The sequence below is a fragment of the Hylobates moloch genome, unplaced genomic scaffold (genome assembly GCF_009828535.3).
Source record: "Hylobates moloch isolate HMO894 unplaced genomic scaffold, HMol_V3 SCAFFOLD_3, whole genome shotgun sequence".
NCBI classification, from domain to species: Eukaryota; Metazoa; Chordata; class Mammalia; order Primates; family Hylobatidae; genus Hylobates; species Hylobates moloch.
The window spans coordinates 134,819,373-134,834,435 of record NW_026652278.1 but is presented as its reverse complement, the minus strand read 5'-3'; the positions used below and the strand labels follow the sequence as shown (position 1 = coordinate 134,834,435).

The window sequence follows — 15,063 nt, the reverse complement described above, 5'->3', positions numbered from 1 at the left end:
ATAAATTTCCAAATCTGAGCTTTATATACTAATGTCATTATTTCCATCTCTTCTTCCCACAAGGATGTTGTCAACTGATCGAAATTTTAACTTATTTTGTTAGATATCATAATAAATCACCAAATTACTATATATGACTCAACCCGTCTTTAAAAACTGTAATTCTGTGACTATTATCACTACACACATTCACCTAAAAATGTGGCTCCTTAAATTTCCAACCAACTCACATTTCAAAATATCTTTTAAAATTGAGAAAATAACTTCTAATGAGAGCACAACCACTGATTTTATACAACCACTCCCAAAAGCGACAGAAACAAACTATAGTCACAGCTTTCTACCGTTTCTAATGTCTTCTTCCCAGTATGATTTTTTTTTTTTTTTTTTGAGATGGTCTTGCTTTGTTGCCCAGGCTGGAGTGCAGTGGTTCCATCTCGGCTCACTGCAACCTCCACCTCCCAGATTCCAGCGATTCTCCTGCCTCAGCCTACCAAGTTGCTGGGACTACAGGCCACGCGTGCTACCACACCCAGCTAATTTTTTGAGTTTTTAGTAGAAATGGGGTTTCACTGTGTTAGCCAGGATGGTCTCGATCTCCTGACCTCATGATCCACCCGCCTTGGCCTCCCAAAGTGCTGTTTTTTATCCACCAAGACAATGCTACATTTGTAAATACTAATATTTGCGAAGATCCCGTCCCTTTTATCCTTCTTCCAGCTATACCCATACCCAAGCCTGAATTCAAATTATTGTAGCATCAAAAATGTAATGAAATACTAGAAACTTACTCTTTGTTCTTTATCTCCTATCAAACAAACAGATCTAAGTGTTGGTACCCATCTCTTGAATTCACTCATCCAGTTGTGTAATGTAGACTTAGGAACCAAAACCATATGAGGACCAGGAATGTTTCTATAATGTTTCATGTACCCAAGAAGAGAAATTGTTTGAAGAGTCTTTCCTAGGCCCTGAAAGATTTCAAAGTAACCATGAAGCAGTGAAAAACAAAAATCTTATTTCACAATTATACCTCCCAACATATAGAAACGTTCAAAAGAAATGCTACATATTTATAACAGTTAATAAATGGCAAAAACTTAACATATATCAAAGTTTGTGTTATGTCATATAATTTTCACAAGTCTCTAAAGGAGGTATTATTATCACCCGCATAAGGCCCCGTTTAAGTGACATTCCCAAAGCCATCTAGCAGAGCTAGCATTGAAACACATTTCTTTTGACTTCACACTTTCTCCAACCAATTAAACGTTTTAGCACTATAGCAATAAGCAAACTTTTTTAAACATTCATTACATAACTAGTAGTTAACAAAAGATAAATGTTTTCTAAGAATTGTACAAGCTACCACCTGGAAAAAATATTTATCGGTTATAAACAACTAATGACCTCACTTTTGTTTTACAAAACTGGAAGCAAATACATCATTGTACTATAAAAGTCATCCAAAAACATGTTTCTCAAATGTATTGTTTTTAAATTTATTATATTTTCATAGATGGAAATTCCTCACAATTAAAATACAGATCACATTTATGCAACTAAGGCAAGCTGCTTATACTAGTTTCTGAGACCATCCATTTGCTAACAGCTGTAGACTGTAAGAAACTTTTATCAATGTATAAGGTATTTTAAATACAAAACATACCCTTCAAAAAAACTACCAACACATACCATTTCATCTGCAAGGATACCATTGATGCCATTCTCATACAAAGAAATGAGCCAGTTTAATCCTCGGACCTGATAATCTCTCAGTTTACCCCATTTTACATCTAAGAACAAAAGAAACGCACAATACGCATTTTAAGACAAGAAATACAAGGCAATCTCTTCATCTGGGACTACACATATCTACTGACTTTATTTTCATTACTAAGGGATTCTTGAAGAATAAGAACTCTGCAAGTTCCGAAATACTAGAGGTAGCTGCGGTGGTCTGAAGTGGAAAAGCTGGACATGGAAGATAACCAAGTGCGGGAAATATGACTGCGGGCAACAGAGTACCCACTCCAACAACTCAGTTCTTACATTACCCATATACTGGTCTGAGAGACTCTTTGGCCTCTTGTCTTTTTAATGACAAACCAAGTGTTCCTAACCAAGTATTTTCAGCTTTCATAAAGACCAGATACAGGTTATCTGGGGATTTTATTTTCTTTCTAGTAAAAAAAAAGAAAAAGGAAATTCCTAAGTTACTTGTCCAATATATCTTATACATTCCAATGCACTCTTTCAGGATATACTACTTATTTTGCTCCCCAGAATAATTACCAAATACACATAACAGTCACCTGATTTTTCTTTTTTAATACGTACACAGTGTAGCCCCCAGCTCCTTTTGAAAAACACTTGATAAAAGCTAACCAATAAACAAATACATTTCACAAAAAATTAAAACAAATTAATATAAAAACATCAGAAGATAAGTAAGCAAATGTGTTCATGAAGTATCTTTTTTTTAAATAAATTAGTTTTCTTATGTGGGACAAATATAAAGCAAAACGATCCCTAGTTTTATATATGCTTCAGGACAATAACAAACACAATGACATTTTATATAACTTTGAAATACAGCACTACTATCCTATAATATGCTCTCATCTCCATCAAAATCTGAAGTTTATTTCACAACCAATAAATACCTAAGATTACTAAAAATTTGCTTCACAAATAGTAGCCAATACAAATCCAAAACATTAACCAAAGGAGGTCTCAAAGGGCATTTTTTTTTAAAAAATCAAGTGTTTAACATACATGACGGAGAGTCTTCAAATCGAGTGCAAACATTGGTTGCTTTGGAGCTTTCTGTTAATAGCTCTTCATCCTCCTCTTGCTCTGTTCTACGGTGTCGGTAACTGTTAAGATGAAAATAAAATAACCTGATTTGAGTTTTGGCTTTAATTATCAGCTACTGTTTAAACATCATAGTCAAGTGGCTGACCAAGATTCCACAAAATTAAATTTTTAACAGGCATCAACCAGTGGACAGTAGAAAATATGAGTAAATTTAAATCTGCAATATTTTAAATAATTATTTAAAATATACATTAGTTATTAAAATACAGCAGTACTATACATTAACCAGAACCCAATAAACTCAAATATGACAGTCAAATTTCAAGAACTATGTAGTCAGAAAATCTCATTATTTGAATTTTAAAGTGTACCTTTTTAAAAATCTTTTTGCCAAGGAAAAAAAAGTTCCAGAAACCACGTTTAGAATTGTAACTCCGAGCAAAAGCTGCAGCATAAGGACTCAGAAACTTAAGCAGTGACCACAGATTCATCAAAAAAAATTTTAAATACACATCTAAATTCTACATCCTAAGAGAATCAGATATACCCCCTTAAAAACTGATTTTCTCAAGCTTTAATACTGCCAATTAATCTCTAAATGGCTCGGTTCAGTAAAACTATTAATACTTACTCCCCAATTCTGACACTTTCAACAAATATTTTCATCTTCTTTAGAAAAAGGCACGTTATGCCTCTATTGAGACCACTGAATCTAATTCGTAACTTCATTTCTACCAAAACCACATGCTTGGTAAAAGGATAAGTGGCCTTCCAAGATAGAAGCATTCCTCAGAAATTCAAGGGCCTTCTTGTTTGTTATATATGCTTCTAATCATAATAAGTACATCCTAGTCTGTTATTCCTCGTACTTCTCTGCATTCTGAGCCTATGAAATTGAGCACAAAGATCTACTTCCATCCCCAATTTATTCTCCATAAACTGGGAGATAATTTTAAATTATTTTTATAAAATATCCTTTATAGTCCTCTCAAAATGTTTGATTATTACAGTTGTAAAACTTAAAAGCTGAGATGTCATTTATTGTTAAAAATTAAATATAATCGTGAATGACTAAAAAAAAAAACAACGTATTCCTGGCCAGGCACGGTGGCTCACGCCTGTAATCCCAACACTTTTAGGAGGCTGAGGTGGGTGGATCACTTGAGGTCAGAAGTTCGAGACTAGCCTGGCCAACATGGTGAAACCCCATCTCTACTAAAAATACAAAAATGAGCTGGGCATGGTGGCGTGAGCCTGTAATCCCAGCTGAGGTACAAGAATCACTTGAACTCCAGAGGCAGAACTTGCAGTGAACCGAGATCACACCACTGCACTCCAGCCTGGGCCACAGAGCAAGACTCTGTCTCAATAAAAACAAACAAACAAAGAAGATTTTAAAAAATGTATTCCTGATACTCAAAGACAATACTATCACCCTCATTACTTTAGGTAAATTAGCTTCCCATTTAAGATGGTTTGAGGAGTAAAGAAATCTGTTAACTACGACTCTTTTCCCTAATAACACTATTTAATACATCAAGCCTAACAATTTATTATTACAATTTCCAATAGAATCTTTTTTATCTTATAAAAAAGATAAATTAGGATAATAAAATAGAAAAGAATAACAGAAGTGTTTCTTTTCGAGACACCATACTGACTATCCCGTAACAATATTCAGTACAGTAATTTCCAGTTTCATGCCATGACACTAATGCAAACTTCTGAAGTCTGAAATATTTTAAATACAGCTGAAGGGCAAAATTGTCTCTTTCAAAGTTTCGTAAGTATTAAAATAGAGCTTTGGTCACAATGGATGAGAAATAAGATATATTGAATGAGTGGAATACCCCAAATAAAAGGTATTATGCTTACAACGATAACCCCTTCAAGATGAAGATCATACTTCCCTCTTTCAACAAACTGTGTAGTGAATTTAATCTTGTTGATACTTCTTCTTTTAAACAATCTTTTGTATTTTAATTACTAATCACAGTTTTCACTTTGGGAATTACACAAAGCCATTTCAGGGAGCCAAGACTGCCCTAAATCTACTATTATTAATTAAACATCTTATTTATCCAACCAGAATGAAAATTCTAGAGAATTTCCAAATTCAACATGTAAGAATTATTTTCAACCACCACCAAAGGACGGCATACATTTTGACACTTCAATTTATATAAAAACGACTAAGTATGCAACAAAAATTTTAAACAAGCTGCTGTGATGTAAGTCATCACAATATCCCACACACCACACTTCAGATAAAATACCGTCAACATCTGTATGTGATGGAGAAGCCTAGAGCACACTCAAGTCAGATTCAAATTCAAGTCTGGATCATTCTAAAATGTGATGTTAAACAAGCCACTTAACCTCTGCATTTGTTTCCTCTCTGAGGAATGACGTAACATCTAAATTCCATACTCAACATGATTGTTACAATTCATAAACTATATAATGCTACACAAAATAAGGCGTTACAGAGTTTTTTTTTTTTTTTTTTTTGTAGAGATGGGATCTCCCTACGTTGCCCAGGCTGCTCTGATACTCCCGGACTCAAGCAATCCTCCCACCTTGGCATCCCAAAATGCTGGGATTACAGGCAAGAGCCACTGTGCTCCAACCATTATGCGTATTTTTAGATACTTAAACATTTATGGCAAAATCATGCCAAGCCAAACAGGGCCAAATAAATAATGGCACTAAAATAATTTTTTAAGTTATTTATCATAGTGATTTTATGCTTCTACTGAAGACTATCAAAAATAAGTTTGGTTGAACAATGAGGTTTAAACTATTACTCACTCGCCAACAGATAGTAAGTTCTGCTTCTCATCTTTTTTTATTCGTGGGCGCCCTGGTTTCATCTTCAGAGGTGAAGTTGGAGTCTTCTGAGCAGCAGGTTGAATGAAATGTGCAAACAGTTCTGTCTGCTTTAATAAATACTCGAATCTATTTGCCCGATCAGTTTGCTGAAAAAAAAAAATTTAAGATACATTTTATTAGAGTATCAATTAAAACTTCAGAAATGAAAGTTTCAGCAGGCCTCCATACAATGAACTCGGCAAAAAAAAAAAAAAAAAAAAAAAACTACAGATAAATGCAACAACATGGATGAGTTTCAAAAGCACTATGCAAAGTGAAAGAAGCCAAACACAAGACTACATGCTGTATGACTCCACTTAAATGAAATGCTAACTAGTGACAGAAAGCAGTTCAGAAGTGGCAAGGAGGTGGGAGCAAGAACTGATTACAAAGGAGCAGGAGTAAACTTTCTGGGGATGATGGAACTACTCTGCATCATGATTGTGACGGTATTTAAATAAATATTTGCTAAAACTCATTGAATTACAAACTTAAATATTTTATGTCAATTATACTTCAATATAGTTGATCGGAACAATTTTTAAAATATTAAGCACAGTGCAATACAACTGAATTTATTCAGAAGCTGGAAAAAAATCCATTGGTCATTCAATAGTTAGGCTGTGACAAATTTTAAAACGGTATTGGGATTGATACTATTCCTTCCTTTCGTATCTGCCATCTGCCCCTTTGAATGTTCCCTATTATAATACCGAGAGAATGGAAGAAATTTACTTGGGCAAAAAAAAACTTAAGAGCCTTGGAGACAAATTTTCATAAAAATAATGAAATTGGGAGCCATTAGGCAGCCTTTATACAGAAACAATAATAGTTTGATGAAACAAAGGAGAAGCAAGACAAGAAAAGCCCAATAAACAGGGAAACCAAATACTCAACATCTCTGTCTGTAAATGTTTAAAATGTCAGTTTGGGAATGAATTACAAAAAGACATTTTACCAAGCAAACACAAGAAGTATCCAAATGCCATAATGTTGTAACAACTATGTATTTTTAAAAGGAACACAATCATTTTTTAAGGTCACACCAATGTAAAAACTAAGCCCAATTTGCTATTAGGAAGGCACATGGTTAGTGTTTCATTGAGTCACAAATGACAGTCATAGCAGCAAATGAATCTGCACAGTAACAAGACTGTGAACATGCTAGAACCTCAGTAATATCCTATAGATGACAAGCCTCCGTTATTTATGTTTTCCAAGATTACAGACTGTTTTTAAAGTACTGAACAAGATACATACGTGAATGCACATTTTACATAATTACATTTCTTAATTTATAGATAATGAAACAAAAGCCAAGAGCACACATCTACAAGATGTTTGGACTGAAAAAATAATTATTGTAATTATGTTTGGAATCAAGATAAACTGCTTGAGAGAATGAAAAGGTTAAAACTTTAAGGTCTTGAGGAAGAAAAACTAACAGAACCTAAAAAGCAAAAACAAGAGAGTATGATTAGGAACCTGAAAGAAATCAATTATAAAATCAAATGGAAATTAAAGTGAATAGCTTTGGACTAGCTTCATATGTTTGAAAAGAGAAAGAAAATAAAGACAGGCCTGAAACTCTTTGTGGAGGAAGACTGAAAATAAGGGCATGGTAGAAATGGAGAAGGATTGATCAGAGTGGGCACATTTTAGAATGGCTAAATGAGACTGATAGGCAATAAATACTTAAGGTCCAAGAAAATAAAAACCATAAACTTATACTGGCACTAATCAGCACTAGTATTTAGTTTTCTGAAGTAGTACTCAGCATTCTGTGTTCAAGAACGAGGAGTGGATAGTGAACTTATCTATGGTTAGGAACTAGCAGATGACAAGGGAGCTTGGTCAGAAGAAAACTGTACAGGTGAAGATCATGATGTCAAAAAAGGAAATAATGCTGGGAGACTGAAAAACCTGGAAGAAACAAAAGAGTTCCAATAAAGGCCACTAAGAAAATGAAAAGCATTGTAAAGAGCCACTGAAAAACCTCCATTTCACAGTCAAATTTGTGTCATAAATAATACTTTGCAAAAATGTTAAGAAACATGGAAGGGGCCAGATCATAAGAAAAGAGGCAAATACAGAAGCACAAAATAATCCATGCAATAATAGAAAAATACTGAACTAAGGTGATATGGAAAAGAAAATAAACTCGTAAGTAAACTTACTGTTAAAAAGTATGCAGTACTGTCATGAACATCTTGAATACACCTGAAGAGGAACTTTCATTCATTGAGGTAACATTAAGGTATGTTAAGTAAAAATTATGAATTCAGTTTTGGATATTCTCAAATAAGAGGTATGAATAGGATTTTAAAGTAAATGAAAATACTGATTACAGGCTTCTGGGCTAGAGGTTAAGTATTTGAAAATATTCAGTTTAAAGATACCAGGTAAAAACCAGTAAGAATCAAACTGTCTAGGAAGAAATGTTCAAATTTTAATAAGGAAGGACAAAGGAATAAAAAAGCACAGAGGATATTATCAAGGGAAAAAATGTCTTTCAAGGCAAGTCAAGATTTTTGAGGAAGGTCAACAATGTTAAGCACAAATCAAGAAACTAAAACTAAGCCTCAGAATTGGCAATTAGATTCACCGGCAGAGTGTGTCAGAATCTAAGCTATAAAGGGTTAAAGCAGTATTAAAATATGTAGACTGTATTCAAAGTAGTATTCACTTTAAAAAAACAGAGTGGGAAATCTATTTTTTCTCTAAGTTTGATAGCAAAAAAGGTGACAGTTACATATATACATATGTAAAATATGTAACAAATCAAACCTAAAGATAAATCATTTATAATTTACATAGTGTTATATGTATTGTGCACAATATACATGGACATAAAATACATACCATAATTTTAAGATTTTGAAGCTATTTAAGAGATTCAAAAATATTTACTGATTTGGAAGAGAAAGTCAAAGGACAAGAAAAAAGTATTTTAAAAAATATGTAAGATCTGCTATGTGCCAGATACTGTTCTGGGTACTGAAGACAGTAAGAAAGATTAAGACACTGTTCTTACCCTACAGGAGCACACTGTGTAGTGGTATTCTTAATACATTGTTATTTTAACTTTTTGAGATTTCAATACAATTAAATGAGTTTAATCCATATAAAGCATTCATAACAGGGCCAGAAACGGAGTAAACATTCACTGTTAGCCACTATTACTATTATTAAAACTGAATTTAAATTTAAAGCTCTGTGTAGGTACTGTTTCAGTCAAGTCACAGTTTTGAGAAGTTTCTTAGAAGATATGGAACGTGAACTGGGACTTGAATGACTCCAATATAATGTCATGTTCTTTTTGTAAAGATCCCATCTATAATAATAAAAATGCTGTGAACAAGGAGCATATTTGTTTTTTTGGTAACTAGCAGAGTACAATGCTAGCCAGGTGCAGAATAAACACACTGAGTAACTATTCTGGTCTTCACCTCACTTCCAAGGTTAAATTTTTAAAGGTGTTGTTAACTAGATAATGACATCGTATTATGTTAATTCATATAATACTTCCATCTGGTTTACACAGACACAAAAGATATGGAAGTTATAGTATTCCATATTACACATATTTCAAATGGATAGCTGTGCCATAATTATAAAAATTAAACAGACATTGCTATGGTTTGACCGTGTCCCCCTCCAAATCTCCCATGTTGTAATTTAATCCCCAATGCAACAGTGTTGGGAGGTAGGGCCTAATAAGAAGTGATTAGTTAAAGATTACTGTCATTATCTCAGGAGGTTATCACCAGTGGGCTTGTTATAAAAGAAAGTTCAGTCCTGTCTTGCTCTCTTCTCTTGGTCTTCCTCCATACAATGACACTGCAAGAAGGCCCTCGGCAAATGCTGGCCTTGATCTTGGACTTTCCAGCCTCCAGAACTCTTAAGAAATAAATTTCGTTTCTTTATAAATTACCCAGTCTGTGGTATTGTTCTAACACAAAATGGACTAAGATAGATGTTTAGTACATTTAATCACCTAATAAAAAGTTTTCCTTATAGACTCTATTCATAAGCCTAGAACATACCATTTTTTCTTCATAGGTAGGATCCGGTTCTTGGATTTCTTTTTGCTTTCCAGGTGACGCATCATCAAATACTTCCTGGTAGAAAGAAAAAATTAAATAGAATTGGTCTTCAAAAATAGTAAACATACCATTATAGACCAATTTCTGACCAAAACACATCTTAAATAATATATTCTCACCCCAAACTTCCTAGAAACTTAAACTGTTGTCGTCTAAGCTAACAGAAAAACTGATGAAATGATATTAGATACTATGGGGATAACAACCTATTTAACCCATATATATAAACTGTATGGTTGCTGCCAAGATTAGAACACAAGATTATCTTCATCATCCTAAAAGAAAACTACATTTAATACAAGCCAATCTGTTTCTCTTTTTCTGTAATAACCATGAAACCAAATTAAACAGTATAAAATGTGGGAAAAAGTTCCCTTTTTGTCATAAAACTACAGTATCTACTGTGCTACTACACAAATGTCTACAAAGAAATCAGGATTAGTCACCCTGATTTCCATCTTCTGGAATATTACAAAAACTTTATCTCGCAGCCTAAATTGAATACTCTAACTACAGTCTGATTCCTAAACTAGTAATAAATGTTATTCTTGCAAATGTATTTATCCTGACATTCATATGTCACAAGCAACAAAAATCAACAACTTCTACCCTGCAAAGTTCTATTCATCCATTAAAAATAATTGGCAGAAGTAATCTTCATTAATAATGCACAAATACATGCTAGGCAATACATGCTATAGTAAAACTATCTGTGACCAAAAAGTTGTGGGGAGACCTGGTATGGTACTGGAATAAAAGGTAAAATGACCTTAAGTCAAGTCTAACTTCATTGTTAAGACCCTTGGCGGTTGTGTGACCCTATGTTCATCATAAATCTCTGGTCTCCATATGTTAAGTGACAAAGCCACCTACCAGTCCTGTTTACAAAATTCCAAAATGCCATGAAATGCAACCTATAAAAATAAAATGTGCTTCAGGCATTTTGACATCATATTATTGGCATATAGGTGGCTATTTAATCAATCTAGTCAACAGAGATGAGGATGAACACAGAAGAGTTCCACATTGCCAAAAGGATAGCTAAAAAAGAAGTGCTCCACTGATCTATTAGTATCAAGCAAAAAGAAAGAAAGTAACTGAATACATAGGAAGGCTATTTCTGGGAAAATCAGCTTTGACACACACACACACACACAAAAATCATGAATGCTGGGTTTATTCTGTGATTTTAGAAAAACACCTTAGATCATACTTCCAAACAAGAAAAAGTCATTTATAAAATATTCCTTTTCCAAGTGCAAAACAGATTAAGTTGTGACATATATACTAGGCATGTGTGCTCAAACTTAGTTTATATCATGAATTGCAGTAATTCTGAATTTTGTTAAACAGGAAACTGACGGTACATTTTAAAAGATAAAAAAAAAAATCACACTATAATGTCAACCAAAAAAAAATGAGTCAGTGATAAGATGGATAAAAAAATAAAATTCCTAATATTTCTATACTAGGAAGGTAAAAATAACTGTTATTCAATAAATTGAACCGCCAAATAGGTTTTTTTGGTAAGAACGTGGCAGAGCAAGATGGGTGGGAAATGGCTCACTTTTAAAGGCAGATCCGAGTTTTATCACAGGTTCTACCTAGCAGAACTCAATTCCCCTATCTGGCAAATGAAAATATCACTAATTTAATACGGTAGTGATAATATCTATACTCACGTTTGAACTTAAAATCAATTTTCATTTAAAATAGCAACGTCAAGTCAAAAATGTTGACTTGCTTTAGGCTTAAAATTACTCTGCGTTCGGATATTAATAAAACCTCTGGTGAAACATTCATTTTTCCAAAGTTTGGATGGTAGATCCCTTTGAGAAGCTGAGGAAAACCATAAACAGATTTTTGTAGAGAACTGCACATTTACACACAATTGCTTTGTGTCAAACCCCTTAAGCCTTGGAACAGGAATCCAAGTTAAAGAGCCCTGGTAACCCAAAAGAATCATTTCCTTAAGGAAAAAAAGGCAACACTGAATATATATATTTTAATTTGAAAGTAATCTTATCTTAATCACTCAAAACTACAGGAACTATCAGGAGTTCCTATGTCACTAAACCTACCCTCACCACTAAAAATTATTTAAAAGATTACTAACATTATTGTTACTTAACCCCAGCTACCTAAATATAACTACTGTGCCAAAAGCCTCAATGGTAAATTACGCTACCATTTCCTTACTATATAATGATTCTGCATCAAGACTCATCTTCGGAGCAGTATTACTTTCATTCTGTCTAAGGATAGGAAAATCCCAGAAATCTTTGGGCTCCGACTTACAAAATATCTCAAAACAGGTCGAAGGCCAAGAATAAAAATTGGAAGGAGCAATTACTTTGTTCCCAGATGCAAAGCCTGGAAGCATATCCAATTTACCCGCCTGGCAGCTTCCCGCATCTTTCCAGCCCCCTCAGTACTGTCAGCATCCCTGGCCAACCCAAACCCAGAAGTCTCGGCAGCGAATGGTACTAATTTTTTTTTTTTCTTAAGGCCAGAGGCCAAAAAGAGAAAAGTGCCGGACTGAGAGCCAATCAACTGCGCCTGGTTCTCTAATTCATTCCTACACTTATTCATCCCCCCTAAATTAGATGGGGGATCCGAGACAGCTGCTGCTGCCTTGGTTGCTTCCCTTCCAGTGGAATAGTGCCTGGGAGGGGCCTTCTCTCCCTTCACAGAAGCAGCTGCGCCCCGCTTATCCCCACTGCGCACTCGGCCATCCAGCTCTCGCCATTGTTTCTGCCCAGAACAGATACCGCCCCTGCAAGGACCGGGAAGAAGAAAAGGAGGCCCAAGTCCTCGGACGCGCTGCTTTTAAATGCCTCCTTCACCCCGCCCGTGCATCCCGCTCCTAAGGGGTCATCTCCTCGCCCTTCCCCGAAGTTTGGTGGAAACTAAAAACCACATTCAGAGGTACGAGAGGGAATTATGGGAGTCTAGTGGGAAAAAAACGATGGGTACCCCTGGGCCACGGTAACGAAGAACATCTGTTCATTGAGAGCGTTCAAAGATTTGTCAAGATTCACGAAAGAGACAAATAATTTAAATGTGAGGAGCCGGAAATCCATTTTGCTTGGCTCGAACAGGTTAAGAACAAGGGAGCAAGAGTGAGAGCATCATTTCGTATCCACAGGGTGTGAAGCTGAGTCTGGTGCAGAGAGAGAAGCCCGGCTCTGCGTCCGATCGCCACGATCCGGCGAGTGAGCCAGCTCCTCCTCCCCGCTGCACCCGCTCCCCATGCCGCAAGTCGCCCTCACCTCCATCTCCGCGTCTGCGGCACCAGCGCTGGCCGCAGACGCAACCGCCTGCGCCGCGACGCCCTCGGGGCCGCCTTTGTTGCTGCTGTTGCTCCCGCCGCTGGCGGTCGAGGCTGCGGGCTTGGAAGGCGCGCTCTCGGGAGGCGGGGGTGGCGGAGGCTCGGCCGCGGACGACATGATGTTCCGTCTGCGTCACCCGCTGCTGCTAGAGGCCGAGTCCGGCGGGGATGGACGGGGAGGCCTAGGCCTGGATGCTACGTCGCAATAAACTGGTGGAGGAGCGAGACTCCCACTGGAGCGCTCCCCCGCGCCCCGCCTCCGCGACGGGCCTGAGCCGGGCCCAGGAGCTGCACACTCCCAAACGTTCTGCTCTTCCGCCGGGCTCTAGGTTCCACCGGCGCTTACCTCACGGCGGGAATCACGTCGACGCGGGTGGGCGGGGCCAGACGGGTCACTGAGGTCAAGGAAGGAGGGCTGATTTAGAGAAGGGCGGAGGGTTGGGGGAAGGGAAAAGGAAAACGAAAGAGAGACTGAGGCTGGGAAAACGCTTCGCCGCCTCCTCCTCTTCCTCTGGCAGATATCGTCTATCTCGCCAGCATCCAGGACGACGACCTACGCCACCGACTTTCAACACTCGCGAGATTCCTTATTGGCTCACTGACTGGGTCCTGAGCGCGCATGCGCATACTGCCCTCCTCACCTTTCGCCCCTCCTCTTCCAGACCTCCAGCAGGCTCTGGAGACAAGAGTGGGCGGGACCTCCAGGGAGCGCTCGGAGGCGTAGGTTTGTGCGTCTGCTGCCTGGCAGGACGCGAGCTCAGTGTTTTAGGGTTTCGTAACTGCTCACGGTTCTCGCTGTGTCTTCTGAGCCTGACAGAGGTCGGCGGTACTACAGGAAAACTTGCCTGGGTTTTGCGCCGCCCATTCAAACTTGGAAGTCTTGTGTCTGGCCCCAAAACTTCTGCCGTATCCGCTTAGAGGCGTGATGCCACAGCCTTGACGACGTTATGGTTACCCCAAGTGACGTCTCACTGTTTTTTGTTGTTAAAAAAAAAAAAAAAAATTTTGTGTGTGATTTTTTCCTTTTCTTTTTTTTTTTTTTTTTTTTTGCCTTCTCATGTTAGCTGCGTCAGTTATTTCTAAATACCCTCCTTAGGCACAGAGTTAAATGATATTTCTTCTGAATTTATATGCCAAAGGTAAGCAAATAACGTGCACACTACCATGGAAGTGAGAAACACGAATAATCAATATATGGGGAAGATAGGTGGTGCGGTGTAATCTTTTCCTGAAGCATGAAACATGAAAATTAGAACGTACATTCTCCTTAAGTGTTAACGAATACTCAGCACTGATTTTGTATACTGCCTTAGGCAGCCTTCAGTGCAGCTTAAGGGGCTTGTGCATTCATCTCCTACAAAATTTAAATACATTGTAGTCTGTTTGATAACAAATCTGCATACTACAGTAGATTACCTGCCCAGCACAGGGTCTTATTTATCTTTTTTTATTCCTCATATTCAGTATTCTCTAAATGTTTATTGAATAAAGGAGACACATTTTTCGAGAGTTGAGGTTTGAGCTAACTGGTTATGTTGAATTCCAAACAGAAGGGATCCCCTTTGAATATATAGCCTGCAAATTTTTTAACTAATGGAATGATAATTCTTAAATGGACATCTGGAAAAATGTCCCCACTCCACTAGAAATGCTAGTTCTTAGACTGTAAGGAAATGTCTAAGGATATATGCAAAGATAAATACCTACAATGATGTTCATCATAGTCTTCATATATAACTGCAAAAAGCTAACAACAGTAGGCCGAATCCAGTATTAAAAATTATGTCTTTAAAACTGTCATACACCCAGAAAATGAACTATTAACCTTTAACAACCGTTAATGTAGAATAATGGTTGTTTTGTGTTGTTTTGTTTTCAAAAGACAGAGTTTCTCTCTGTCGCCCAGGCTGGAGTGCAGTGGCGTGATCTCGGCTC

General features: G+C 36.9%; 1 protein-coding gene across 1 annotated transcript in view; it reads right to left on the bottom strand.

The window, feature by feature from the left end:
• SMARCA5 (SWI/SNF related, matrix associated, actin dependent regulator of chromatin, subfamily a, member 5) overlaps positions 1-13,718 on the bottom strand; it is a 40,957-nt gene extending 27,239 nt beyond the window's left edge. The window contains exons 1-6 of the mRNA XM_032147747.2: positions 13,070-13,718; positions 9,738-9,812; positions 5,632-5,798; positions 2,779-2,879; positions 1,696-1,796; positions 792-971 (exon numbers count right to left, since the gene is read on the bottom strand). Coding sequence (XP_032003638.1) covers positions 792-971; positions 1,696-1,796; positions 2,779-2,879; positions 5,632-5,798; positions 9,738-9,812; positions 13,070-13,246 — 801 coding nt within the window. The 5' untranslated portion in view covers positions 13,247-13,718. The remainder of the gene's footprint in view (positions 1-791; positions 972-1,695; positions 1,797-2,778; positions 2,880-5,631; positions 5,799-9,737; positions 9,813-13,069) is intronic.
• Between the last annotated feature and the right edge of the window lie 1,345 nt (positions 13,719-15,063).